This window comes from Pholis gunnellus (assembly GCF_910591455.1).
Source record: "Pholis gunnellus genome assembly, chromosome: 5".
NCBI classification, from domain to species: domain Eukaryota; kingdom Metazoa; phylum Chordata; class Actinopteri; order Perciformes; family Pholidae; genus Pholis; species Pholis gunnellus.
Window position 1 is genome coordinate 18,542,845 of NC_136531.1, and position 26,848 is coordinate 18,569,692.

At 47.4% G+C, this 26,848-nt stretch overlaps 5 protein-coding genes across 6 annotated transcripts in view; 3 read left to right on the top strand and 2 right to left on the bottom strand.

Moving 5' to 3' along the window:
* crebbpa (CREB binding lysine acetyltransferase a) overlaps positions 1-3,681 on the top strand; it is a 37,574-nt gene extending 33,893 nt beyond the window's left edge. For both annotated transcript variants that reach the window (XM_079159427.1, XM_079159428.1), the window contains exon 29: positions 217-3,681. In XM_079159427.1, the coding sequence (XP_079015553.1) occupies positions 217-2,454 (2,238 nt within the window). In that variant the 3' untranslated portion in view covers positions 2,455-3,681. The remainder of the gene's footprint in view (positions 1-216) is intronic.
* Positions 3,682-4,385: 704 nt separating this feature from the next.
* Positions 4,386-14,517, top strand: slx4 (SLX4 structure-specific endonuclease subunit homolog). The gene is made up of 14 exons (XM_079159347.1): positions 4,386-4,565; positions 4,869-5,362; positions 5,837-6,059; positions 6,167-6,397; positions 6,695-6,927; positions 7,431-7,726; positions 7,953-8,172; positions 8,439-8,638; positions 8,855-9,001; positions 9,236-9,405; positions 9,749-12,084; positions 12,986-13,085; positions 13,223-13,552; positions 13,829-14,517. Exons 2-14 carry the CDS (start codon positions 4,933-4,935, stop codon positions 14,166-14,168), a joined length of 5,256 nt encoding a protein of 1,751 aa, XP_079015473.1. The 5' UTR covers positions 4,386-4,565; positions 4,869-4,932; the 3' UTR covers positions 14,169-14,517.
* A 102-nt stretch (positions 14,518-14,619) lies between these two features.
* Positions 14,620-19,116, bottom strand: mcrip2 (MAPK regulated corepressor interacting protein 2). The gene is made up of 5 exons (XM_079159346.1): positions 18,548-19,116; positions 18,330-18,399; positions 17,234-17,367; positions 15,910-16,008; positions 14,620-15,087 (listed from the first exon to the last, which is right to left on the bottom strand). Exons 1-5 carry the CDS (start codon positions 18,600-18,602, stop codon positions 15,017-15,019), a joined length of 429 nt encoding a protein of 142 aa, XP_079015472.1. The 5' UTR covers positions 18,603-19,116; the 3' UTR covers positions 14,620-15,016.
* Positions 19,117-20,460: 1,344 nt separating this feature from the next.
* On the bottom strand, positions 20,461-24,436 carry gde1 (glycerophosphodiester phosphodiesterase 1). The gene is made up of 6 exons (XM_079159956.1): positions 23,888-24,436; positions 23,358-23,533; positions 23,001-23,106; positions 22,503-22,595; positions 21,791-22,002; positions 20,461-21,655 (listed from the first exon to the last, which is right to left on the bottom strand). Exons 1-6 carry the CDS (start codon positions 24,155-24,157, stop codon positions 21,508-21,510), a joined length of 1,005 nt encoding a protein of 334 aa, XP_079016082.1. The 5' UTR covers positions 24,158-24,436; the 3' UTR covers positions 20,461-21,507.
* A 155-nt stretch (positions 24,437-24,591) lies between these two features.
* On the top strand, positions 24,592-26,559 carry tmem186 (transmembrane protein 186). Its single transcript, XM_079159957.1, has 2 exons — positions 24,592-24,750; positions 25,563-26,559. Exons 1-2 carry the CDS (start codon positions 24,712-24,714, stop codon positions 26,220-26,222), a joined length of 699 nt encoding a protein of 232 aa, XP_079016083.1. The 5' UTR covers positions 24,592-24,711; the 3' UTR covers positions 26,223-26,559.
* The last annotated feature ends 289 nt before the right edge of the window (positions 26,560-26,848 follow it).

Genomic DNA, 26,848 nt, shown 5'->3' on the forward strand with positions numbered 1-26,848 from the left:
GCTGTTTGTATGCTGTGATGTGTTTTTTACTCAGGAATGACTTCTGTGTCGGTGTCCTGTGCCTGAAACTGTATACACAATATCAAAAAAATCAAAAATAAGACGCTGAAGTCTGTCAGCATGAGTACATTTGTGAAACTCTAGACAAAACTTTTTACGAGACTTGGTTAAGCTCGTGTTCATGACTGTGTTCCCGTCTGGCCTTTTTTTCTGCAGGACTTTGATCTGTGCATTAATTGTTACAACGTGAGGGGCCACGAGCACCAGATGGTGAAGTGGGGCCTTGGCCTGGACGACGACAGCAACGGCCAGAGCGGAGAGGCCTCCAAGAGCCCGCAGGAGAGCCGGCGCTTAAGTATCCAACGCTGCATCCAGTCCCTGGTCCACGCTTGTCAGTGTCGCAACGCCAACTGCTCTCTGCCGTCCTGCCAGAAGATGAAGCGGGTGGTGCAGCACACCAAGGGCTGCAAGCGCAAAACCAACGGCGGCTGCCCCGTATGCAAGCAACTTATCGCTTTATGCTGTTACCACGCCAAGCACTGTCAGGAGAACAAGTGTCCTGTCCCGTTCTGCCTGAACATCAAGCACAAGCTACGCCAGCAGCAGCTGCAGCACAGGCTCCAGCAGGCCCAGCTGATGAGGAGAAGAATGGCCACCATGCAAGGCAGAACCATGCCACTACCGTCCCCACCGGCCACAGCCGCTCCCAGCACTCCCACCTCCCACGCCCAGCCCAACACTCCTCAGCCACCCCAACAGCCGCTCGGCAACCAGCCGCAGACCCCCAACGCAGCGGGCGTCATGTCGTCTTCTTTTCCCAACAATGGCCAGCCTCAAACACCCGTGTCCCAGGGCAAACTTGGGCCCCAGGCTTCCCCTCTACACCAACAGCAGTCCCCTCTCCCCCAGCCGGCCCAGCCGCCTCAGCAGCTACAGCAGCAGCCTCCCCTCGCTGCAGTCAAGATGGCACGGCACATCGAGTTGATGGCACAGGCCCAGCAGAACCAGCAGAACTACCGGGTCAACATGAACGGCTTACCCATGAGCCCCCAGCAGCAGCAGCAGCCGCAGCAGCGCATGACCGGACCAATGCAGCCACAAATGCAGATGGTGCCAGGGCCAAGGGGCCCGCAGGTCATGCAGCCGGGCATGCCTCCGGGTCAGTGGCCCGGAGCCGTGAGGCCAATGCAGCCGGCTCAGACTCAACAACCGGGCCTCGTCCCGGGCCAGACCCCACAGCAGGCCATGACAATGCAGCGAGCCCTGATGGCCCCAGGGCAGCAGCCTCAGCAGGGCCAGAGGATGCTGATTCCACAGCAGCCGGGTGCCCGGCTACAAACACCCCAGAGGCCCGGTGCTATTGCGCCCAACGCCTTGCAGGACCTTCTCCGCACACTCAAGTCTCCGAGCTCGCCGCAGCAGCAGCAGCAAGTCCTAAACATCCTCAAGTCAAACCCTCAGCTAATGGCTGCTTTCATCAAACAGCGAACAGCCAAGTACCATGCCAACCAGCCGCAGCAAGCGGGTCAGCAACAGCAGCCCGGCATGCCAACAATGCAGGCCATGGCCATTCCAGGAGGGGCGGTGCAGAGGCCGGGGATGCCCCCACAGCAGCCTCAGCAGCCTCCTGCGCAGGGCATAGCTGCATTAGGGGCTCAAGGGCAGCTAATAAACGCAGCACACACCAACCCCCAGATCCAGGAGCTTTACCGTCGGCAGCTCTTAAGACAGCAGCAGCAGCAGCAGCAACAACAACAACAACAACAACAGGGAGTGATGCCTCAGGGCCATCCTGGCCAGTTCCCTGCTCAGGCGCAGGGTACAGCAGCTCCATACTCCCAGCTTCGTATGCAGCAGCAGCAGCTAGCCATGCAGGCAGGTGCAGGAACAGCTGGGGCACCTTTGGGCCAGCTCCCACCCATGGCTCAGATGGCACAGCCCGGCATGATTATGGACTCCACCAAGAACTTGCTGCATCAGCGAATGCAGCAGCAGGCCATCCTCAAGCAGCAGATGGCCTCTCCTGCCCAGCCCAGCCCCATGAGCCCCCAGACCCACCTGCTGGCCGGCCAGCCCCAGGGCGGAGCCCACCTACCCGGCCAGCCCACACTAGCCAATGCCCTCAACAACCAGGTCCGCTCCCCAGCGCCAGTCCAGTCCCCCTGTCCGCCCTCGCAGCAGCAGCAGCAGCAGCGGCCACATTCCAGTCCCTCACCGCAGGTCCAGAACCAGCCCTCGCCGCAGCATCCACACCCACCACACTCGGGTTCCCCCCGCCCGGTACTCGGGGGCCCGCTGTCAGGGTCCATGGAGCAGGGACACTTGGGGACACCAGAACAAAGCGCCATGCTACCGCAGCTTAACACGCCCAACAGGGTGGGACTGAACAGTGACTTGGGGATGGTGGGAGACGCTACAGGGGACACTCTGGAGAAGTTTGTGGAGGGATTGTAGCATTTCTGCTTGGAACTAAAGAACACAATCTCTCTCCCGGGGACCCACCCTCCCACCCCTCACGCTCTTTGTCCCGTCGGAGGGCTTCGTTTGTTCTTTCTAAGGTTGAGAACGTTTTTTTTGTACGGACATGTATAAAGTTTCAACTGTTGTAAAAAGAAAAAAAGAAAATTTGGTCGAGGGGAGGGGTGGGGGGAAGACGAGTCAACACTTTGAGGGAATGTAATTGTTTCCTAAAGGTTAAGTGAGATTTAAACCACAAAGAATATATTTTTTGGTTGAGACCAAATGTGTTCAGTACTCAGTTTATTTTTGGTTTGTTTTTGGTATGGTTACATGCCTTTCTCGTTTCTTTTTTAAAGAAAATGTACAATTGCATTATATTATTCATATCTTTTTATTTTGTACCTTTGGAAAAGAAACTTCAAGCATCGTTGTGTTGAAACTGTAAAATAATGTGTCTGGGAATTGGGCCAGGTTTTCGTTCTCTTTTCAAGCTGTCCATTCCTGGCAATTGTAATCTAGTGTTGTACCATTTACTCCGAGACGGTGCGTTCAGGGACCGCTCCCCTCCTTCTTTGTGTGTATGAAGAGCACCCGGTTGTATTGAAATAGGAAAATGGACTGCGGCAGTTGTTTATTCACGGGCACGTATACGGGCGCACATGACGACACTGACACAAACTCTCACAGTCACTAAATTAACTACAGCTCCGACTGGTTTCACAAACACAGACGACAAGAAGTGCAACACACATCTCATAAATCTGTCTTGCAGGTGTAGGACATTGTTGCTTTGACATTAAAATGATTTTGTCATACATTTTGTCATACAAATGTTGTAAAGTGTAAAAAGAGACCAGCCTGCTAAGCTGAGGTGGAATGCTCACCGCTTGTTTGTAGGCCACATCTCTGATGACGCTTCATCCTCTCGACTTTACACTAAGCTATGTGCTTTCTATGGATGAAGGGCCAATTTGAGATTCACCCTGAGGAAAATGAAATGTTATCAACCCTCATTCCTCTCTCTCAAAAACTTGAATTGGGGGGGATTTACTTTTTCTCCTATTGTAAATCAAGTTATTAAGCAAAATACTATAAATATAAGGAAGAGAAAATGAAAACACTGTATAAAGCGGTTAAAAAAAGACTCATTTCTTACTTATATACCATATTGTTAAATAAACTCTGTGCAGCAGAAGAACTCCAGTACTCTGTTGACTAAATAACGAGGCATTGCGCTTGTGTGCTACTTTGTGTTTGTTTGTTTCACATCAGAAGTGTTCGCTTTTCCATTCGCCATTAATGCTTGAATTAGGTTTTGGTGGTCAGAAAACATTTCTGCCCTAAATACATTTCTTTATAATGAAACAATTTATGAATGAATTTATTTAATGAAACTAGAACTTCTTCCTGCACCTGAATTTCTACAGATTGAAAGAGTGGGTGAATTTGAAGCGTTTAAATAATTTCAGATCAAAGTGCATGATCATAGTTATGGGAGTGTTTGGTGTGATGTAGGAGTGCTTCAACAGATAGAGCTCACTATTCAGGTAAAGGTTACTAAAGTATGAATGATCAAGTCGCCTCAAGTGAAAGCATATTACTACATTTAGAAAACCCAGTAAAGTTGGAACAAATCATTTCTGGTACCAATGAAATTATAAAACATCTTGAGCCTTTGAATGGAATTGTATTTGTGTAGAGAACATTCTTATAATGTGAAACATTCTAATTATGTATACCTTTTCACGTTATCAGGCTATACTATTATATTGTAAGCGTTTCAAGTGATTCCGTAGGTCCACATAGATCCATGACATCAGTAGATAGCGATGCGTTGCCGTCGCGTGAAGTGAAAGACGCGCATTCGTTCGTTCACCGTCACGTGACCCGGAAGCTCAAAATGAAGCGGTTGAGCGTGAGCGCTTTTGAAATGTAAACAAACCCCGCTATTTATTTGCTTGTTTTATCAGGCATACAGCGTTAGTTGATCTATAATGCGTGCTTGTATTTTAAATTAAACGAGTCGCTCGCCATCGCGGCAGACTCGTGAATGAGCAGCGATGAGGCGGAAAGTTAAAGCCGAAGAGCGAACTCATCAAACCTGGGTGAGGATGAATATGCTACCACCACCAGCTAGCTAACGTTAGCTCGCTGCATTATGCAACTGATATTCCATCTTCAAACACACGCTTTGCACATTATTTGTTTGGAAATTGTCCAAAATTGAACTTGTGTGCACTGAATGATTCCATAGCTGTTGTATTGTGCCGTAAACGAGCAGTACTGGCTGCTTAACATCGCTAACATGAGCACATTTACACTGCTACTCTGTTAAAGGGGACCGTCGTTGGTCCCTGAGCCCAACTTTGTACATCAGTGGCTCCAACTTCAACCCGCTCTCTTTGCAGGCTTGTCGGTGGAGCTGGGGACTTGCCGGCACGGCCCTTTGATTGTGAGACAACGCGCTCCATCATGGATGACTCGGACCAGGACTTTGTGGATCTCTGCTCAAAGCTGCTAAAACGAGTCCGCAAGAAACCAGGTGGGTCCAGACCGCCAAGGAAAGCAGAGCACCAGCCCTCCAGTCAGGCGAGCGATGCAGACAAGAGGAGGAGAGAAGCTGACTCTGGGTCTCAGCCCGTTTGTACTGGCAGAGCAGAAGAGCATCTGGTATGTGGGGGGACTGCTCACGATGCAGGAGATGCAGAGTCGTCAGTTGTGCCTTCAGCAGCAGCAGCAGCAGCAGCAGCAGCAGCAGCAGGACCGAGAGGTTCGGAGGCGAAAGACAAAGTGCTCCACAGAATGCAGCAGTTCAAGAGAGCCAGTCCGCAGAAGATGATGCACAAAGACAAGAGTCAGCCAGCAAACCCAACTCCTGCTCCACCTCTGACACAAAGACGAGGTGAAATGACGCGATGCTCTTGTCGGCACAGGTTGTTGGTATGCAGCATTGTTGCCAATGTCGTCATCCATGATTGAGATAATACAACCGGCTTTGGCACACCTCGTTGTCGGTCATATTTATTTGTTCTTGATCCCATATGTAGGACATGAAACTACTCGCAAGTTTGTCTTCTCCTTGATGTCAAACAGCAGAGTTGGCTGAATGTCAACACGTTTAACCCCGTCGTGCTTATCTAGAAGTACTTTGACGATGCCTATCAGAGCTTTTAGGAGACATGTACAAACAAGAAGATTATCAGAAGTTATCTGAATACGCCAAGCGGATAAAAGCACCCTACGTTCATTTCGTTCAGATACGATCATGCGCAATCATGTCAGACTGTATTGTGCTCTGAGAAAAGACACAATTGGGTCTATATCATGTTATTAGTCCGTTAAAGTCACAATGCTATATATTATGTGTGTGTCACAGCCCCTCTGTTTCCAGATGCTCCGCACTCTGTCAGTCCAGGTCTCCACCCGGAGCCCCAGGACAGCGACGAGGCTCTGGCCCTGCGGCTGCAGCAGGAGTTGGACTGGGAGGCAGCAGAGACCCAGGTGGTGGACCTGGAGGACAGAGGCCTCTTCTTCTGCCAGATCTGCCACCGGGATCTGTCGCACATGACACCCGAGGGGCGAACGCAGCACCTCAACAGGTTTGGACGTTTTACATGACTGTGACGCTTGTATCCAGAGTGACATGCAGCGGTGACGTTGAGTGACTGGTGGACACACTGAACGGGAGAGCGATCCCTCTTTGCAGGTGTTTGGATGAGAGTGAAGAGAGCGCCCCAGCCCCTCCTCCTCCTCCTCCTCCCCCGCCTTCCAGTGTCCCCGACTGTCCCATCTGTGGCAGGAAGTTCAAGTCCCAGAAGAGTCGCTCGGCCCACCTGAAGCGCTGCTCCTCATACATGGGCGTCGCTCCGGCTGTGCTGCTGCAGGCTCTGCAGAGACAGACTGAGGAGACTCAGAATGTCCCCGCCGATTCCACACCGTGAGTCAGCCTCTGTACTTCAGTCCGGACATGATACCGTAATACACCTCTGAGCAACAGTTGTTGCCCCTATTCTACCAACATTTCTGAGATATTCCAAATGTTGCTGTTAATGAGGATGCACACGTGGTCCATGGACTTAAGTTTGCATGATTTTAGTGAGACTGATGAACAGAGAGACAACGTTGAACTCAATCTGTTCCCATAATAGGAATAGCTTGTCAATCACCGAACATCAGTATATGAGTTTAAACAAACCTCTTTCTAGCCTCTTTCTATTTTTTTCTTTCTCTTTAGCGCACAGACCGGTGGCACTAAAAGAAAAGGCCCGTCCAAGCCGGGCTTGCCAGCGAAGAAGAAGCCCAGAAAGAAGGCCGCGCCCCTGGACGAAGACGCCATGGTGGCCCTGGCTTTGTCCTCCTCCCTGCTGGAGCAGGAGCAGCGGGGCAAGAGGGAGTCAGAGGCCCAAACAAACACTGCTGCCTCCCACATCTCCACCACTTCAGCAGTGAAGTGGAGGACAGACACAGGTACAATGACGGTAACATCAATATATCATCTGCAAGAGAATGTTATAGCTCACAGTGTAGCACGAACTCAGGTGTGCCACTGCTTTAATGCTACGCTTTGAGATTGTTATAAATATAATGCATTATCAATTTAATTATACAAAGGCAGAAGGTGTTTGTTTTGAATACACTGTGTCTCATTTATTTGTTCATGGTCAAATGAATCAAACCACAACAATTTGGTGTGTTAAATATGCACAACGCAAGTTGATGCCCACTTTGATTGGCCGTGGGTTTTTTTTTATACTTTAAGATAACGCAGTAGCCTGACTCAGCACAAATGGAAGGCACAAACTGTTGAAATAATTGGTTTTAGATGACAATGGGTCTTTTTTTTAGTATTAACTAAATTCATTTGTATTTAGTAGACAAAGTGCTAAAAGATTGTTCTTTAAATACTCTCTCGGATCAAATTGATCAACCCCCCCCCCCCCTCTCTCTCTCCTCTGCTGTTCTTGGTGCAGGTAAGGGGCGTGGAAAGAGGAAAAGGGGCGGCGTCCCACGTCCTCCTCCGCTCCTCCTCGTTCAGGATGCGGAGGCGGCTCTGACGAGGCTGCAGGAGCGCGTCTCTGCGCTCCTCCTTCGCAGCCGGGCCCCCTCACCCCCCACCCCGACCCGCTGCCCCAGCAGTCTGCCCGGCTGGAGCGGTGCCGCCGTCCTCTGGCAGAAGAGCACCCTGCCGGGCGGAGCCTCCGCCCGCCCGTCTGATTTCTACACTCCGGAGCTCAGGGAGTTCATCACACCGTGGGAATCGGCAACGGTGAGAGAGACCGGAGGCCTGTTTGCATGCTGTCTTTTGAACTGAATGGGGAATTTAAAATCGGACTGACGGTTGAGCTTATGTTTTTTTTTAAAAATCAAATGCCTCTCGAGATAGATAACCACACACGGTCTGGTGGTTCTGTCCTATCCAACCAGATCAACACAAGTCTCTGAAGCTGTGCTCACAGCCGAGTGACAGTGATACTGTTCTCCTCCACTTCTAGACTGATGCAGCCACCTCCAGCACCACCAACAAGCCTCAGTCTTCTGTCCAACCAGTGAGTGAAGCGACCATGGCCTCCATCCTGCCATCCGCCTCCCAGATGTCCTCCGCTCAGACGACTCCCTCCACCAGCCGGGCACTCCTCATGGATCTGATGGAGCTGGCTGAAGATGGCGTGACCCTCACGCAGTGTGGTCCCCCTGCTTCAGGCCCTGACAAAGGTAACTAGTGAACTTATCAGTGGTCAATTTAAAAAGGGGGGGAATATCTTAAAAACCTATTTTTCTTTTCACTTTCTATTACCAGAAGCATTTCTGAGCTGTACTTCCCTGTGCGGGGTGTCAAATTTGGCTGAAAATAAATTACTTTGAACTGTTCTGTTCTGGTCATTCTGTGTAGTTTATTACGAAAATGAGTCAAAACTGAAAACAACCGTCGTGACTTAATTGGTCATCAGTTCGGGTCCTGATTGTCTTCGTTCCCACAGACAGGAGTGCCAGTCAGACCCCAAACATTCGTCTGAGCGGCTTCGTCCTGGAGGAGTCCGACGAGCAGGCGGACCTCTGTGCGAGCGGCTTCCTACCAGAACCAACACACACGCATTCAGAGGACGCTCGCTGCCGAGCAAAGACGACGACGACGACGGCTCAGCCGGGGGCAGATGAAGAGCGAGGCAGCCGCCGATCGGTGAGACCACCCACAATCCCACTCATTCCGACATTTTCAGCCGTGATCCTGAGTTTTAATCTTCTTCATCATTTGTATCTGACGTAATCTCATCGGTCGTATTTCTGTAGAATCTCTCTTATCTTTTTGAGATGCTGGTCTCTTCATTACAGTCATTCCAGACATAATTCTGCAGTGCACTGACCCCTGTGTTTCCCGCTGGTGTTTCCTCTCCAGGTGGCGCTATCCAGACTGGCATCAGACCTGAGCGGCATGGTGAACAACCCTCAGCTCAGCGACCTGCAGCTGCAGGTGGACAGTGGAGAGGTCTACTTCACTCACTCCTTCATGCTGTATGCTCGATGCCCCCTGCTGGCAGAAATGGTAAAACATTTGTCACGGTGTCTGTTGCCAAACACACCCTTCAAATAGAAGAACCAGGACTGCCTAATCGTGTAGAAATCAGTTTTCATAGTTGACTTATAACTGGAAAAGGACACCATAAGGGTATAATAAGACTAGTACCGTTAATATGTTGTATCCTTTCCTGTAAAATAAATAAAAAGCGAGAATACAAAAGAACCATCTTTTCTCCTTGTTGCTCTGCTCCTCTCACAGGTACATGAAAGTGGTTTTGGGGTGCAGGAGGCAGGCGAGCCTGCAGCCCAAAGAGTGTTGATGAATGACGTCCCGGGACAGGCGGTGTTGGCTTTGCTGCAGTATCTCTACACGGCCCGCTGCTCCATCCCAGCATCGCTCCGGGCTCATGTGCTGGAACTGGCATCTCGGTTAGTAGGCAGTGCACGAGCCTGGGCATTTATACACACTTTTCTCTTACAAGTTTAAAAAAGATAATCTGGTGCCATTCAGGTTTTTGTTCTGGTTTGTAGCATTGTATGTTGAGCAGAATAATGTGTTGATAACTGCAAAGAAACCAGATGTGCTTTACTTTGATTCTGTGTCTCACTCTAATTCTCAAAATCACATTTAAGAAAGTTCGCTCGAGTATTACTTAGTAGTTCATAATGACTCAGGTTCAGGAGATGAAGATTGTTCAAACATTCCTAAAAATGAGATTGTTGGTCAGTTGGATACAGTGTTGTGACGACTCCTTCTGTGTTCGTTATTAAGGTTCGACTTGCAGGAGCTACAATTGCTTTGCGAGCTTCACCAACAGGACCCAGAGACTCGGGGGGATGAGGAAGACTACGTGAACCGGGAGGAGAATGTCAACAACCGAACACACCAGGCCCTCGCGGAGCTGCTCCGCTCCATGTGGGACGAAGAGGATGAAGACGGCGAGGGCACAGATACAGGTGGAGGGAGGGGCGGAGAGAGGGAACTGGAAGACGATCAACAAGCCGTGGTTCTCCTCGCGGACCGAGAGATCCGCGAGGAGAACGTGAACGAGGAGGAGCTCGAGGAGATCTACGAGTTTGCCGCCACGCAGAGAAAGAGGGAGGAGGAGGAGGAGGAGAAAGACAGCATGGAGGAGGAGAAGGTAGACGAGGAAGAAGACGAAGAAGAAGTGTTCACAAAACTGACAGAACCCAAAAGAAGTCCATCAGGCCTCGGCGTAAACAAGCTGCAGCCGAACTCTCAACCTGAGCCGGACCCCGGCCTGGATCGCAGCTACATCCGCCTCTTCTCAGACTCCTGGGGGGTCTACGAGGAACAAGATCCTTCCTCCTCACCCTCCACTTCTGCCCCGGCTAAGACGCACACCCCTCAATGCCCGCAACGCCAGCCCCCTCATCGCCCCTCACCTGAACCCTCTTTGCTTCAGTCCTCGGCAAGCGTGGTTGACGACCTTTCCCTCAGCCCTCCGCCAAATGCATCCAACCTGCCTATCCCGGGTCAGTCTCCCGGTCTAGCTGATCTTGCTTCGAAGCGAGACAGTCCTGGTCCTCGTAGTATTTGTGTCCCTCGGGAGAAGGAGGAACCTGAGCTCATTGTTTTGTCGGACTCGAGCGAGGAGATGGAGGTAGTTGTTAGCCCCCGCGGTCCTTCGGCACGTTCCCCTCGCGCCGTCCACAAACTGCAGGGCTACACCCACATCAAACCTCAGCCAGTCCCGAATCCCAATGAACCCACCCTGCCAAATACACAGTCCAGTAGTTTAGCGCTAAGTCCCGATGATCCATCTGCGGCGCCGGTTCAAAGTCATATAGGTCCCTGGTGTGACCAGAATCCGGTAGACTGTTCTCCTGAAGTGTCCTGGCTGATCCCGTCCACACCGGTCCAGTCCGGCAGGAGCGCCGCGACCAGCTCCACTCAGACTAAGAGCAGCGTGTGCAGGACGCAGCTGTTCCCTAGAGGTGACGCTTCCTCGCCCTCTGTTTTCTCTTCTCCTGCTGTACCGATTAACAACGGAGCGCACACCTCCAACAGTCCAGTCAGAGTCTCTGCGTTCTATGTTCCCAAGTTAAAGCCGGACGAGACTTGTGGCTCCAGCTCAGACCTCAACCGTCGTCCCAGTAGTTGTGGTGCGAGTAAAGATCGAGTGGCGGGTGCACTTCCCCCGTGCCGACCTAAGCGCTCAAGCTCGACTTCCTCAAAGCAGGACACACCTCTCCACGTCCAGCCCCGGCCTTACAGCAGCACTCCTCTCCACACGGAGCTCCACAAGGTCCCCGTTCTCCTTGCCACTTCCCCGCTCCACGGCGACCTCGACGAGAGTTGGACAAGTCGCGCAAGGGACAGGGCGCCGTCTGAAAGCCCGGAGGAGACGGAGCTAAGGAGCTTTCATCTGTCCCGCCTGTCTGACCACACACCTCCGCCCTCGTCTTCCTCTTGCAGAGGTCTTCAAGGTCCACAGAGGCTCGGCGAAGCCTCTCGTCAAAGCCATCGCTCTGTTGAGTCCAGCAGTCACAACAGCGCAGGGTGTGAGCTCAAGGGGAGAGGATTAGGAAAGGGAGAGGGAGAGGTCGGGTGTGAAAATAAAGACACGGGTGATGAAGGCGAGCAGGAGGAAGCAGAAAATGGAGAGGCGGAAGTTGCTGCATCCAGTTTCCAGCAGAGCTTCACGGACGAGCCCCCCATCGCTTTCAACGACTCGTGGGGTTTCGACGCTGTGGATTTCGAGGCGAACCCGGGCTGCTTCAGTCTGAGGCTGGAGGACAGCGGAGCGTCCAGCCAGCGAGGCGAGCGCAGCCTGGGACGACGAGACGCAGCCAGGTCGTCCTCGTCCTCCACCGACCACCGCCCTTCACCACGCAGTCACCGTGTCACCGTGACGGCCTGCTCTCCATCCAAAGCCCACAGCTCACGACCATCCACCAGTGGACGAGCCCATACGGGCATTTCCTTTACTCCTTCACCACCTGACCCCACCAAGCAGACCACTCCAGAGATCATCAACAGCCTCCTGGACTCCAAAATATGGGACAGCTGGGAGGAGGACGAGGAGGTGGCGGCTCTTCCTCTCTCTCAGAGGGTGAACCCGTCCGCTCAGCTCCAAACACCGGGTAAGTAGTCGGTCTCACTGCAATGCTGTGATTCTATTCATATGCACATTTATGCTGAAAGGTGTTTTAAAACCAATCGCATCAGCTGCTCTCCAGGGCAACTTGTGTTGGTGTTCTTCTTGAGTTGTTGTCCTCTCAACACGTATGAATGTAGAAACAAACTGTTCATTGGCCTTAAACACAAAGCATCGGTGCATCAAGACAGAAACAATCCAAAGCAATATAAGAAGACAAAAACAGCCAAATATAGTTTATTGACAAGTAATTTTACTTCAGCACCTCTAGAAAAACAACCTGCTCGACTATTACTGCAACTTCAAATTGAAATGTAAAATAAAATGTATTCTAGATTACTTGTTTATTTCTGGGCTTCATTTTAATTTCTCAAAATCAAATCTCTCTATCAGCTGTTCCCCGTATTAAATATTAGGAACATCGTATAGAGTCTAAAACAATCAAATACATGATGGATTCATCAATAATGAAAACGGCCCTCATGTTTTTTATTTCCATGGATGACTGTTGAAATTCGTACAACATGGCAGCACATCTCAATGTTTGTTTCCTGAATCTTTTTAGCTGTCCAAAATCATCATATCGGCAGATTTTCGGTTTTGGTGTCGGCCCCAGAATACATTGCAGACCCAAGAACTGGTGTTTTGAGGAAGCAGTGCTGCTCCGTTTTGTTCACACACAATCAATTAGCTCCAGTATGTTTGCGGTTTGTTAACTCACCTTTTAAAATGCAATTAATTACTAACTAGAGTAGGTTAAAGCAAGATCGTGTACATCGACTCAAAACACAAATAATGCCTTAAACATCACGTAAGAAGATATCTCTGTGTGACACATGGTAGTTAATGTATTCTTAAACAAAGTCTTCCTGTTTGTGTCTCATCAGCATCATCGCAGATTAAACGGCGTCACACCGTGGTGCCCATCACCCCCTTGCCCCACTACTCTGATATGGACACACCGGAGCTCAAGAACAAACTCAACAGGTCAGTCGGACATGTTATCAAGCCAATTAAGTGAGGAGGCTATCCGATTACCTCCCACGGTGTCCCTGTCACCTTAGTCGGCGTTCCCCGCCACCCGTCCATCCATCTGTCCTGTCTTACTTTCTCCTCCTGTGCAGGTTTGGCGTTCGGCCTTTACCGAAGCGCCAGATGATCCTCAAACTGAAGGAGATCCACCAGTACACCCACCAGCTGGTCAGCTCTGAGGAGGAGGAGGAGGCGGCGGCACCGTCGGTGAGCCGCGCAGTTCAGACGAAGCACCCGACCACCAGTTCAGACGTTCCTGGCAACAGACCGGTGTTCTGCACCCAGAGGGTGAAGTTTAAAGAGCCCAGAGCGCCCGCCGCCATCTCTCCTCCAAACACCGACAGAGAGGAGGAGGCAGAGCAGCTGTCTGCCTCACAGGGCTCCAACACCTCTTCTACTGCTGCCAGTGAACAGTCTGAAAGGTTTTGTGTCTTATTCAAGTGTTTGCATCATCTCAGGTGTTAAGTAACATAACTTTAAGTTGATATTTTCATTTTTAGAGGGCTCAATTTATATTTTCTACACTTTTCTGACCGTTGAGGAAATATTTTGTATTTGGAATCAAGTAAAAATGTTTGTCTTGTGAGTGTTTCTAGTAGTTTTCATCTGGTTCTTTTTGCTGTCACAAAAATATGGTAAATCAAAAAACTTCCATAAAGACAGCACGGGCATGTAATCTATTCCATCTCTCTCAGCAGGTCCAACCCAGAGCTGCGCCTCTCCTCTGACTCAGACAGTGACGGCGGCGTCTCTGCCTCCCAGTCAGCAAACCGCCTCCAAGATCGCCTCCGGGCGGTGCGCGCCTTCATCCTGTCCGACTCCGAGCTGTACGGTCAGATCCTCCAGTACCGGCCTCTCGTGTTGTCCCAGCTCCAGGAGCGACTCAAAGCGGCAGGGATCCGTCTGGGCGCCGCCAAGCTAGTGGACTACCTGGACTCCCAGTGCATCACCTTCACCACCAGCCGCAGGCGGGGCAAGAGGACGGGCAGGGGGGCGAAGGCAGCGGGCAGGAGAAGAGCCGTCCCAGCTGCGATTTAGAACTTTAAAACTGCACGAAGCATTCAAGTAGAAACTGTGAGAGGTGGCAGGTTTGAACATTTGTCTGGAGGTAACTTGAGGAAAGAGTAGAAATGGTGTTCTTGGACAGATGGCACCAGGCTGATTCCTCAAGAGGTGACTTCAGGTTTTACTGTTTAAAACTACGTTTAAAATATGTTTCTTCAGGACAGGTGTTTGCAATTTTAAGTATTTAGTTCTGAATGTTGCATTCTGAACCCACTGTGGAGATTTAAAAATGTTGAGAAGAATGGTCACTTGTATTTATATATGAAATAGATTTTAAGCATCTTTTAAGCATCTTCTGTATGTGATGGTGCAAATAAACAATCCAGCCGGGTACCATCATCCCAATAATAAATGTTTCAATCAAGTCAGGTTTCATGGAAAAATTACTTTCAGTAAAATACGGCCTAATTAGAGACAAATTCCATCACACAAGACGTTTTTTGAAAAAACATTTTACTTCTTTTGATCTTCAATAGATTTCTATCCAAAGATCAGCTGAGACGTACATACAGGCGAGGCCTCTCACAGCTTCTGTCTGATACATCTTCCATGTAGACGAGTCCTTCAAGTCAGGGCTGTCAGAGTTCAGTCAGGTCGCTGTTGTTTCATGGGGGGGGGTTGGGGTTTTGTTGTGCACTCAAGTTTTCTCTACAGCAGCGTGGAGCACAGGGCATCAAATCAGGTTCCTAATTATGAACGACCCTTTTGCGTCGCCGATCGTGGAGACGTACTCGCCTCCTTCTTCACCCTCGAGATGCAACTCACAGCGGAGCAGTCGAGGCGATGCTTCCCGTCCCGTCCCGCCTCAGAGCCTTACGCGGTCATGACAGGTTGGCAATGTTGGCAAGGAAGCGCTGAGCCCACCACTCTTCCAGGTCTATGGGCACAAAGTCTGCAAAGAAACAAAGACGACAGAAGGTACAGGGATTTAAAGCAGAATTCATATTCTATGATTCATTCATTTTGCCACATGGACACCAAAGTGAAATGTAAAGAAACAAGAAATGATCTGCAACCAATACTAAGTTACTAAGTTATTGAGTAACTTATTATAACTGTTGATTTATTGGGTGTTATATCTCCTCTTGTCCGGGAAGATTAGATATAGTATGCATAAACATTGCATTAAAATGTCATGAATACATAACCTACAAAGTTGCGAAATGCTAGTCATCAAAACATGCTTTGAAAATACACAGTTCTACTGATATCTATGGAATAGGAGACTACGTGTAGTCTATATTAATAGATCGATTACATTTTTTTAAAACAACTCATGGTATAGAATGTCATTAAAGATGTAAAGGCAGTGAGCTACAGAAGGAGCTGGAAGGTTTGTGAGACAAGACGCGCTACAAATCAGCAGTCAGAGCTGGTTTATCTGGAACAGACAGGATCTCACAGACAAACAGAGTTAAAAATTAAAGCAGACTATTACACTAGATAACCTCTGACTAAGAATAACACGGAGACAAAAACACGCGCCTTCCTCTGGTGTTAAAATCATCAGGAATAATAAAAACATGGCAGGATTATTGGTTCAAAGTTTAGGAGGTTACAAAGCAGAGAACCTTAACCGCTGAAGCCATAAAGCTTGGTAGTGAGATTAGATTTAATGAGGGGGGGGGACTTCGTTGTATTCTTTGAAGGCTTGTAGTAGGTGAGTGAATGGGAATCGTACGCTAATTAAAATGGTGGAGATGCAGGTACTTACTCTTCATCGCAGCACTGGGAGTCTTCTCGGTGTACTGAATGGGCCCCTGGCTGTCAGCTGACTCCCCATCTTCCAGCTTCTGCTCCACCTCCTGCCATGCTGCAAACACACACAATATATACGCTGAATTAACTTCAAACGCATACTTGTCAAACTCAGCGTCCCATGCCATTAAGCTATTTCCCAAGCTGCTGTAGCGGTCGTATTTGTCGACGCTGCATCAAGGCTTTCAACATACAGGAGTGAGCGTGTGTTCATCTATCAACCCCGTGTCCTTTTTTTTTTTGTTGCAGTGGGCGGACTTTTGGGGTGAAGTTACACTTTAACGTTTTTCTTTTCTGTCCACTTGAAGGTAACATAAATAAATAGTTACATGAAAACTAAACTGGTCCATGTTTTGTGTTCTATTTGCTAAAAGGTGAAGGTTTTCCAGCGTCACACCCGAAGATTATTATACTATTTATAATCAAATTAATTACAATGAATAATATGGCACAGCAACCACGGTTTTAAAAGAAAAACACGCTTTAAAATGTCTTGAAGAAAGACCCACGAATCTCAATATCTGTAGCATCTTTTATTACATGTAGAGAAACCGAATGTGTCTCTTTATCCTGCTGCATAATATGTACGAGCATCCTGATGCTATAGGCTACAAATGACAAAGTAAGCTCCAAGTATTAACAATATGGGTAAATATACAAACCATGACCCTATAGTGTCTCAGTTGACATTATTGGAGTATTAAACGACTATTATAGAAGATGCAAAGCCCCCGTATAATAATATAACAATAAAATCACAACCGATTATGACTGACTCAGTAAAACATGCATAAAGAACTAATGAGTAAATAGAAATAAGTAGCAAGAGATTGCTGATACATGGGCCAACATGTCAATAGCGGGAATACTTATTTTTTCCCCCACTTCAAGCACTGTGTGGATATCAAATATAAAGAACACAAACCAATAAACCAGTCGTATGTGAGCATGGGGAGAGTAAAAGGCTTTCTAAACATTTGTTGCATTCTTGTCACGGTGAACACGTTCAGCTAAAGTGAGACTCATCAGGTTTTCTATCTCGGAACAACTCGATAGACCGTGCCGGAGGTTTTCCCTCTATGGGTGACAAAGTCACAAAAAGTTCACAAAAGGACACCACAGAGCGGGTCTGCACTGGCTGCGCTCCAAGAGTAACACAGATAACTGATTCATGCTGATTCAGCTCAGCAAGTCATTCATTTACACCTGCTCAGACAGGAAGTTGAGGTACAGGAGTAGGAAAAGAAAAGAAATGAGAAAGCAAGACACACAAATCTCACCTTCACACACAAACCTGACGTTCTCTTCATGTGCAGGAGTGAATCCCTCCGCTGGGCTTGCGGCCTTCTGTGTGGCAGCACCGTGGTAGCGCTTCCCGTTCAGACGGTTGAACACAATCTTTGGGGGCGGAGAGCTGCAGAGATCAGACGGAGATAAATGAAGACTGCTTCAGGATCAGCACGCAGCACAACAAAACACAAGAGTTCCATCTCACAGTGATGGAGGGAAAACAAATGATGCTGGTTGTACATGAAGGGTCATTCTTCACCTTGGGACAGAATAGTTTGACAAAACAAAGAAGAACTCTCACAGTCTTCATTAGCAAGGAGTTGAGAGAAATTGATTTGCATACATTACAAGACATACAGAGTTTGCACTTTGTTTCATTTATGCTACAATGACCAGATGTTTCTTTCTTTATTCCATAATGTCAATCAACAACTCCAATATGCAGTAAGACCACAAGAGCTTGTAACTCAAGATGCAAATACATCTTGTAGTTGCAATGCATTCTGGTAGATTGAGGTTTAGAATGGGTAAATTATCGACACAGATATTAAGTCGAAAAACAAGCTCTTACTCTTATTGACCCTAAAACCTTTTTTTTTTACGACTTTTACTGGGGTCAAATTCACCGGAAGTACTGTACTGGACATACACTCAGTTACCAGTTCATTAGGTACACCGAATAAAAGCTAAGGCGTCCCAATACAGCTCTGCAAAACATCCTACGTTAATTCAAGTTACCATGTTCTTAATGACATTGATTCAACTGTAGGATGTAGTTTGTGGTGCTTATAATAATACAATAATTGCACTGCATTGAACACACGGTCACAGCAGGCAGAGCACTCGTCGGTTAACTTGTGCAGCCCGGGCTTGAAGAAAAAAATAAAACTGCAGGAAAAGTATGCGTCCGATAATGGGTGCAGACACGTTACTTCAATCCCCGATGTGTTACATGATCGCGCTGACGGAGCACGTGCTTTTGGGCCCAAGTGGCTCAAACAGCCGGCGTAAAGGATCTTGAAAAAAAAAAGAAAAAAGAAACACACACACACCATGACAGGACGTGGAGCAGCTAACGTTACTTACTTCGATGAGAGCCAAGACGTCGGCTTGAGCTTCAAGTCGCCGAACTTGCTCTCGATTTGCTGCGTGGGACCTTTAGGAGACACAATTCAAGAGTTTGTTGATTTTACGCTGAAGCACAAGTTACATTGAAACGCGCTGCAATGCCCCCAAAAACGTCCCCCTTTAATGAGAAAACCAATGATTGCATCATGCTTTAGATAAGGGATACATTCACTAACCTGTCCTCCGTTGTGTAACAAGTTTGCTGGGACCTCTGGTGATCGTGTACATCATGTGATCACAAGATATTCTGTAGTGTCTGTGTGTAAAGAGCGCTCTCTCTTAAGAACCATCAGGTAAGCTCATCGATCACCACCTCCGGTCCTCTGCCAGCTCCCCCTGACGCAACAACGACGGTAAAGACAAATTCGCAGCTCGCTTTTTGATTTTTTTTTTTTTTTTCCTTCCCCGGGTCAGCTGCTCCACGGTCGGCCTGAAGCCTGCAAGAGACTCGCACTGACTTGTCGCCCGCGGTGTAATCGATACTGTTGCACCTCCGAGTAAGCAGCAGGTGTTCCGCTGTAGTGAACCGACGTCCGCTGCTACTACGAGAGGTTGCGTGTAGGTCATCCAAGGAGAAAGCGGCTCCACAAGCCGGCAGGGGGGGGGGGGGGGGGGGGGGGGGGCGGTGTGGGGGGATCCGTCACTCGGAGGTGGGACCTTGTGGTTTCTGACGTCCCGGAGACAGTGACACTCCGGGCCGGACACCCTACCTTCTACGCCCCGCTGATGCCACGGGACTGACTGCGACCCCTCCGCTCTCTGACGGAACACAAGGACAACGCACACTTTGATATTTGCATCAGGACGGAAAGCTACGATGCTTGGCCAGCGTCAAGCCGGCCACAACGAAGAACGTGACTTCCGGACTGAATTTCCTAAATAAAACCCCATTTGATACTCATATTTGTGAATGCCAGTTGGACTAGAGGTGTTCGACTACAGATGCTCCATGAGATCACAGAGCACCACTTCAAACATAACTAGTTAATTTAAAAACGACAGTAGTTCATGTTAAAGTGTGACAAGCGCCTAATGTTTGTGGGTTTTATTCTGAAGTTAGAATCTCTTCATTTCCGCTCTCGTCGTTTCTGTTTAGTCTCGTGTCGGACTGCTTTACGGAGCGGGGCAACCCCCCCTCAGTGACGTCACTGCGAGACCCTCGCGCTGGAGCGATTCACCTACAGACCGGCGATAAACAAACTGAAATATATATTTAATAACAACTAAGAGAGCCTGACGAAAATGTACCATTAAACTCATATTTCTAAGGACTGATATGGTGCAATAAAGTATTCTTATTTTTAATCTCCAGTTTTAGGAATTCCACTGTAGCATTCATAACAGGGCGTATATTACTACATACCCTTGCAGCGTCCCTGTAGATCACATACATCTAAGGCCTACAAGTCACCACAGGTATCCTCTGTCGGTCAGGTGAGTAGCCTCTGAGTGACTCTACACAGTGCGAGCTGACAGTCTGCGTTTAGTGACTGAAGATCATCCGAGACAAGACGTGGCTCAGACAGGCTTATCCAGGGTGATATCCAACACTTGCATCTCTCACTCACCCCCCCATTCATCTCTACTATCTGGGTCAATCACCCGAGACTCCAGGCCAAGAGGCTAATCATCAACAGTCCACACCACGCAGGCTTAGCACTAACAAACTATGGTCACTTTGTATCGTAGCAGATAATATATCTAGCAGCGGTTACACTCCTCCTGCTCTCTTCTAGAGCATTTGTGACGATTTTAAAGAAATTATGTCTGGAAACATTGGCGTCACATGTATGTTTTTAGAGTACCTCTACCTCTTGGTTTTAGTGTAGAGTAAATGCAGTCCTGCTCAGGGCCTTGCTGCAGGAAGTCAGACGAAACAACCAATCTCTAGGGACCCAGTCGGTGTCCCCAGCATTTATAAAATACTTCCACTCTGCCGCCCACTCTGCCTCACCACAAAAACATATTCCAGCATATGAAACCATTAAATTGTCATGTCTGTTTAGATTAAATACAGAATATATCAAATGGAAATGCAGATGAGGTTGACAGCTGAGTCAAAGGCCGAAGTAGTCAAGCTTTTTTTTGTTATCCATTTATTTCAGAGCACTGTTGAGTCTGGATACCGATATATAAAGGCAAAATGACCTTGTCAAACACAGTTGTGATTAACATTATTAATGGCTGCATTCCATTCAGGTTTTCAAATTCTAGGCCCCTGAAATCGCAGAAGATGGCACAACTGACTTACACAAGTAGACATTGTTGGTGTTAGTTACACCTGTGCTATTTCTGCATACATCACTGTGCTTCGAAATAGTGCTTGAGACCAATTCTACTTCTGCATTACGTAGCTCAACAGGAGTACAGAAGCTTTGACAGAAGGAACCTGAAATGGTACTGGAGTCACCGGTATCATGCTCTACAGATACAGAGGAGTCCAGAAGTCTGGGTCTGCTACAGTGAAACCAAATGATGTTCCTCAGACAAAGAGCACATCATTTCTCAGGCACAATGTTATTCAAAATGTATAATGGTAACACTGTGTTGTATGGTGCATGGACTGTACTTCGTGTGTCCATTGAAAACAAGAACAAATTAGCGTCCACATAGAAAAGTGATGTACAGTCAAAAACTCATTATCTTATGCCAATCTCATTCTATTCTGCATTTCAGCTCCACATAGGCATTTGTCAAAGATATGAAATCATTGTTTGTATCACTCTTAAATATTGATTCATTTCTTTAATGAGTCTAGGTCGTTTACACCAGATTAACGGCCGCTATAGAGTAAAAAGCACAGACGCAGTGTATGACGCTATACTTCAGGTCTTGACAGACAGACACAAATGCAAAGTCCTGAGTTGGTGAATACAGAACGTTTGATTAAGGTTCATTATAGATACTTATTGCTAAGAGGTCTATGAATGTATGTACTGCCTCTTGTTATTGTCCTCAGTCTGGTCAGTTTGACCGCCTCAAACAAACACACACACACTCGTGTGGCATATGTTCTCTTACCTGATGCCACATTATGGGTGACAAGTAGATAGTGAAACGTCCTTTCATGTGTACTTGATCTTATTTTTCAATGAATATGCGGTTGTCACATCATGCTCGGGGTTCATGGTGGTTTTCAATAATGGGGGTCACAGTCTTCCACAAGGCTGTCTGTGATGTAGTTTACATGCAGCAACTCCTGGTAGTAATCTTTCTCCACTTTTGTGTTGACTGTCCAGGCTACCACTTCCACCCCTCTCTGGGCCCAGTACAGAGCATAGTCCCTGCAGACAGAACACAGACACACAGTTATGCATGGTTACTCTCATTCTTTTTTTTTTTTTTCGGTCTCCGTCTTCCAGTTACGATGAGAGAATGTGACGTGAACATGACGGTCGGTCTCGGCTGTGGAAACTTACGGCGAGACAAAGTTTTTCTGTATCAGGAAGGCTGAGATGCCACAGAGCTTCCACAGCACGTGATGGTGCGCCCAGTCCAACACCACGTCCATGAGCGTCATCCAATGGTGCTTCCAAAGCGACGAGAAACGAGGGGCGCCGTCTCCGAACCGGCTCAGGCTCCACGGCCGGTGGGTCAACGCCGTGACCACGTCTGGGTCGCTCTGCCTCATCTGGGCCGGAGTGGAACAAGAGCAAGAGATGAAGAAAACGGTGAATGTTTAGCAATATGATAAACACAACAGCAGTGTACACATGACAGGAATATGCAAATAGTTTACTTTATTTAATCAGTACCAGTGTGTTAACCGTGTAAATAAATGAGTATTGTTACATTCATTTAGCATGCCTGTCTGTTATATTTCTATGGGCCAGGCAATCCCAGCTCGTATAGCTAGCATTGGTGGTGTGCCAGAGATGAATTTAGCTTATCAAAGTGCTTGAGCCCTGCTTTAATACAGTGCTTATGTAAGCAACATGGGAGGGGCGTAACCAGAACAAACCGTTATATTTGGTGATGTTTGCAGCAATGTGTGCAGGCTGCTGACCCAATCTTATCACAATGTTCACCGTCTCATTTAGTAACAGCTCCGCAGCTGTTTGACAGTCAAACGCGGCAAATGTGACTTTGTTCAGCGACAGTTCACTGCTGAGCAGACACTCACTGTCTTACCCTGTAGATGACTTTTGGCTCAAAGGAGCAGACAATGCTGGTGTTGTAGAGGACTGGATGCTTTTTATACAGTTCTTTAAGGGCTGCAGCGGACTGGGAGGGGAAGAGAAACACACGGTTATTGTAGGACAGTCAACTGTTTAGAGTTGTGTGTGAGGCTTTAGATCAGTGTGTGTGTGTGTGTGTTCTTGTGCAACCACTTGGTGGGAACTAGCAGCTGTGTAGAGGAATGCGGACCTCGACAAATGCCGCTCTGCCTTCCTTAATCCCCTAAAATGTGCTGAGTAATGAAAGCACATTTATTCAATATTTGCTTCAGCTCAGTCTGTTAAGATCATTGTGTACGAGAGCTCAAAATCTATCTTTGGAACATGATAACCATGTTCTCGGGCATTATGCAACGCTGACCAGGTATAAAAATCAATTGAATCAACTAGTACGACAGACGGATTGCAAACAAACAAACAAACTCTTGTTTGTTAGTTGTGTTGGCTGCACCTCATCTGGATGACCTTTGACATCAAAGTAGATGGTGAGCTGCAGTTTGATGCATTCCTCCACCGCCTGCTCCAGAGTTGGGATCTTCTCTCCAGCAAACGTGTCCCTGGTGACCAAGGACACAAATGCGTCAGTGCTTCTCAAACAAATGTACCGTTTACATGGGAAACTGACAATGTTCATGAGCTTCTGTAGGTAAAGGCTCCTAGCATCTGTCTGACAATCTATTGAGACAGCTGCTACGTTAGCACCACAGTAGCTATTTGCCAAGAAAGACACAACAACTAACCATGATATCTCTAGAACTACATTTATGATCAAATTGAATCCAAAGCTATATATTTCTGTCCGTCTTACCTGAGTCGATGTTTAGCAGCTGCGTCCAGTTTACCCAAATCGGACAGTCTCATCTGGCTGAGGGGTCCCGACCCGTTGGTGGTCCGGTCCACAGTCTCATCATGCATCAGTATTGGGACGCTGTCTGCTGAGAACTCCAGGTCCAACTCCACGCCTGTCGCCCCATTCTTACTGGACTGGAGAAGAACACAATAAATAAAAAGGGTTGGAAGCCAAGTATTGTAGGAGTATTTGTTTCTCACAGTCACATACTTCACACTATTGGCATACAATAAATGGCAGTGTGGTTAAACGGCAGTGCTGAATGTTAGCAATGTCTGTTACCAGTAGTTAAAAAGGGACATGATATCCTGATGCAAATCCTGATCCATGGTTACTCCATGCCATCTGTTCATCTATGGCAATATTTTTAGTTTTTTAGTCAGGGGTGAAGAAATGTAATGTCAGTCTCCAGTGGTTTATGCCTCTTGTCACCACTGGTAACACACGGTAGGACCTGATAGGACATGTGAAGGAGAAAGAAACCTCACCTCCCGGATGGCTACGATTGTGTTCTCCGGGGCGTCGTGCCCACCGCACCGGTGAGCGACCACCGACACATTGCCGGAGCCCACCGTGCCCTTGGCTGGGTGCAGCACCTGCCGGACTCGGCTGATTGGTACCTGGGGGAACCGGAACATGGCCAGCAAGAGGTAGAGCGAGGCGGTGATTGCGGTTGTCCACACCGGGCTGCGGGTCCCCAGCAGGACCAGCACGAAGACGACCGAGTACAGGGGGACTTCATCTCCTAGCTGCAGCATTGTTGTCCCCTCTTGTCTGTCAAAGTGACAGGAAGTAACAGGAGCAAACCGAGAGCAAATGCGCCGCACCCTGTCAGTTTAACGTTATAGCTGACGTTAGCTCCCCGTCCTGCTAGGTTTACTTTCTTCAGACGCCCTATCTGAGATAAGGTCATGCTCCGCCTTGATAGCAAGTGAACACGTCTGTTACTCAAACGGATCAATAACACACTTGTGAGCACCGGGAGAAACCCTGCAACTGGTCTGTCATAACGATACGCGAGAAACGGGAACACCGCGTTCAACGTTAAAGCGGATATGACAACTCTGCCGCAAGTTACGTGTCTCTTCCGCAAACTGCGTTACTATTAAAGCAGAATTTACAGGTTTGGATTCTTAAAATCTCAATTAAATGTATTTTACGCTGAAGTTATAGTTTACAATTTACCCGTAAGAGGGTACACAAAACACAAAAACTTCTGTTGAGTACATCCGGGTCAGAGTGTTTCCGTCATGTTAGCTAACAGCTAACATTTGGTATATCTCCAATTTCTTAAAAGAAGAATCGCGTTTCTATGTTTCTTTCTCTTCCATTAAGCCTGTCGTCGGTCATGGTGAGCCTCTTTCTCTCTTAAAGTCTTATATTACTGTCACTGTTTTGCAAGAGATCAGGAAAATAATATGAATGTTGAATTATTAGCCGCATGAGCTAACAACTGCTAATGTATGACAGCTTGGTCAGGAGTATTTATCTCTAATCTGTCTAATTACATGTTTTCCTACAATCGCTGTTCTGTGTTTATTTAGCTCTGTCTGCCTCACTTCTAATAATAAAGCTAATCAAAACAAAACAGGTGCATATTCCTTATTGGTCATGGTACTTTGTTCATACTTTTATTCAACTGGCTGCGGTTCTCCTTGAGGACTGAACCGGAATTGAAAAGTCGCGACACAACAACGTCACAAAGATGCAACCGCAGCACGATGATGATGCTCATTAGGGTGGCCAAATTAACAGGAACACCTGTATAATGTAATGCAATCAAATAGCCTTGTTACGAACGTTTACATTGTGTTGTGACCTCTCATCTTTTAGCAAGTGAGTTGTACTTGTGTTGATGTATTGCATTACTTTGTATAATTATGTGCAAGGTTGCAACTTATTTTCACTATGAATTAATCTGCTGAATATTCATTGTTTGCTCTATACAATATGCCAGAATATATTTTTAAAAACAATGCCAATCATTGCTTGCATTGTTTTTGTTCATATGTGTCATTCTGGAGCCAGTGATGTGTTGCATTTTTGCTTTAAAAAATGATATTAATCGATTTATAAAAAATGTTGCTGATACATTTTCTAATCAATTAATGTGCTACTAGTTTTGGCTCGGAAGTGTCAAATGCATCTGTTATTTTTCAACAGATCAGGTCAGTGCTGCTGCGCAGGTTTACTTCAAACATCCTTTCCTGTTCCAGAGGATCATGTCGACTTACAGGTCGGATACCGCATGGTGTGCAGCCTCCTTCACCAGGTCAGACACCCATCCAGCAGAGCTTCCGGGGACCACTTATACCTAGAATCACAGCCCTGGCCGGGTACTCTGACTCTTCCGCAAACAAGTACACTATGATTTACACCCTGCCGCACATCAAACTCCTCAGAGCTGTGTCCAGGCTGAAACTGCTCCAAACTGCAATCACCGGGGTCATCTTGCCCCCGGTGTACATCCTCTACCTCCAGGGAGACGTCCCCTTCTCTCTTGTCAGCTACGCAACGGGCATCGCACTGTTTGCTGCCGTCATGCTGTACACTGCCAGTCACTTCTTCAGGAGGATTGTGGGGATGATGTACCTGGACCCGTCCCAGACCACCCTCAAAGTGTCCCACCTCACCTTCTGGGGCAGGCGCCATGATATCTACCTGCCTGTGTCAGATGTTATGACCATCGGGGATACAGGCGACTCCGTAAACGAGACAATAGTGAAACTTAAGAGATTCAGCAGTCCACAGACGCTGTATTTCTCCACTCATTTTGGACGTGTGGTGGACAAACAGGCTTTCGAGAAGGTGTTTGGAACTTAAAAATGATGAATGTTTGTTTAAATTGTACAGATTGGGACAATAATAGTCAACAGTGAATTATCCTAAAAATACAGTATAACTTGTTATAATGAGAAGGATCTGTTCTCAGTGAAAAATAAGATTATACAGAAGACTGTCGCTAGTGTAAACTTTGGCTGAGATATGTGAGTTATTGATCTGATGTGTAAACCATGAATAACGAGCTAATTCATTATTTAATGAAGCTTGTGGTTGGAAGGTACAGATATTTGCAGGCCTGACTGCTAAGTAACCACTGTTGGCAGTAATGTGTTAGGAGTACTCAGATTACTTTGGTCTTTAAGGGTGTTAGTGTGTGAAGGAGAAACAAAGTCAAATAAAGTCTTGGTAAAAGTGAGGTTGTCCTAATGTTTTACCAACAGAAATATTGGCGTTGGATCTTAAAACAACTATTTCAAGGTAAATAATGAAGCACATTTATTTCAAACACTGTTAGCAATTCAGGTGTGAACAGTGACTGATCGCCATTACATGTAGAATGGGGCATTTGGTAATACCATCACAGAGAAGATTTAAAAAATGATATTCACACCGGTACATATACTTTTATACGTGCTTTTTGTGTCATGTAATAGCTTTTACGAAGA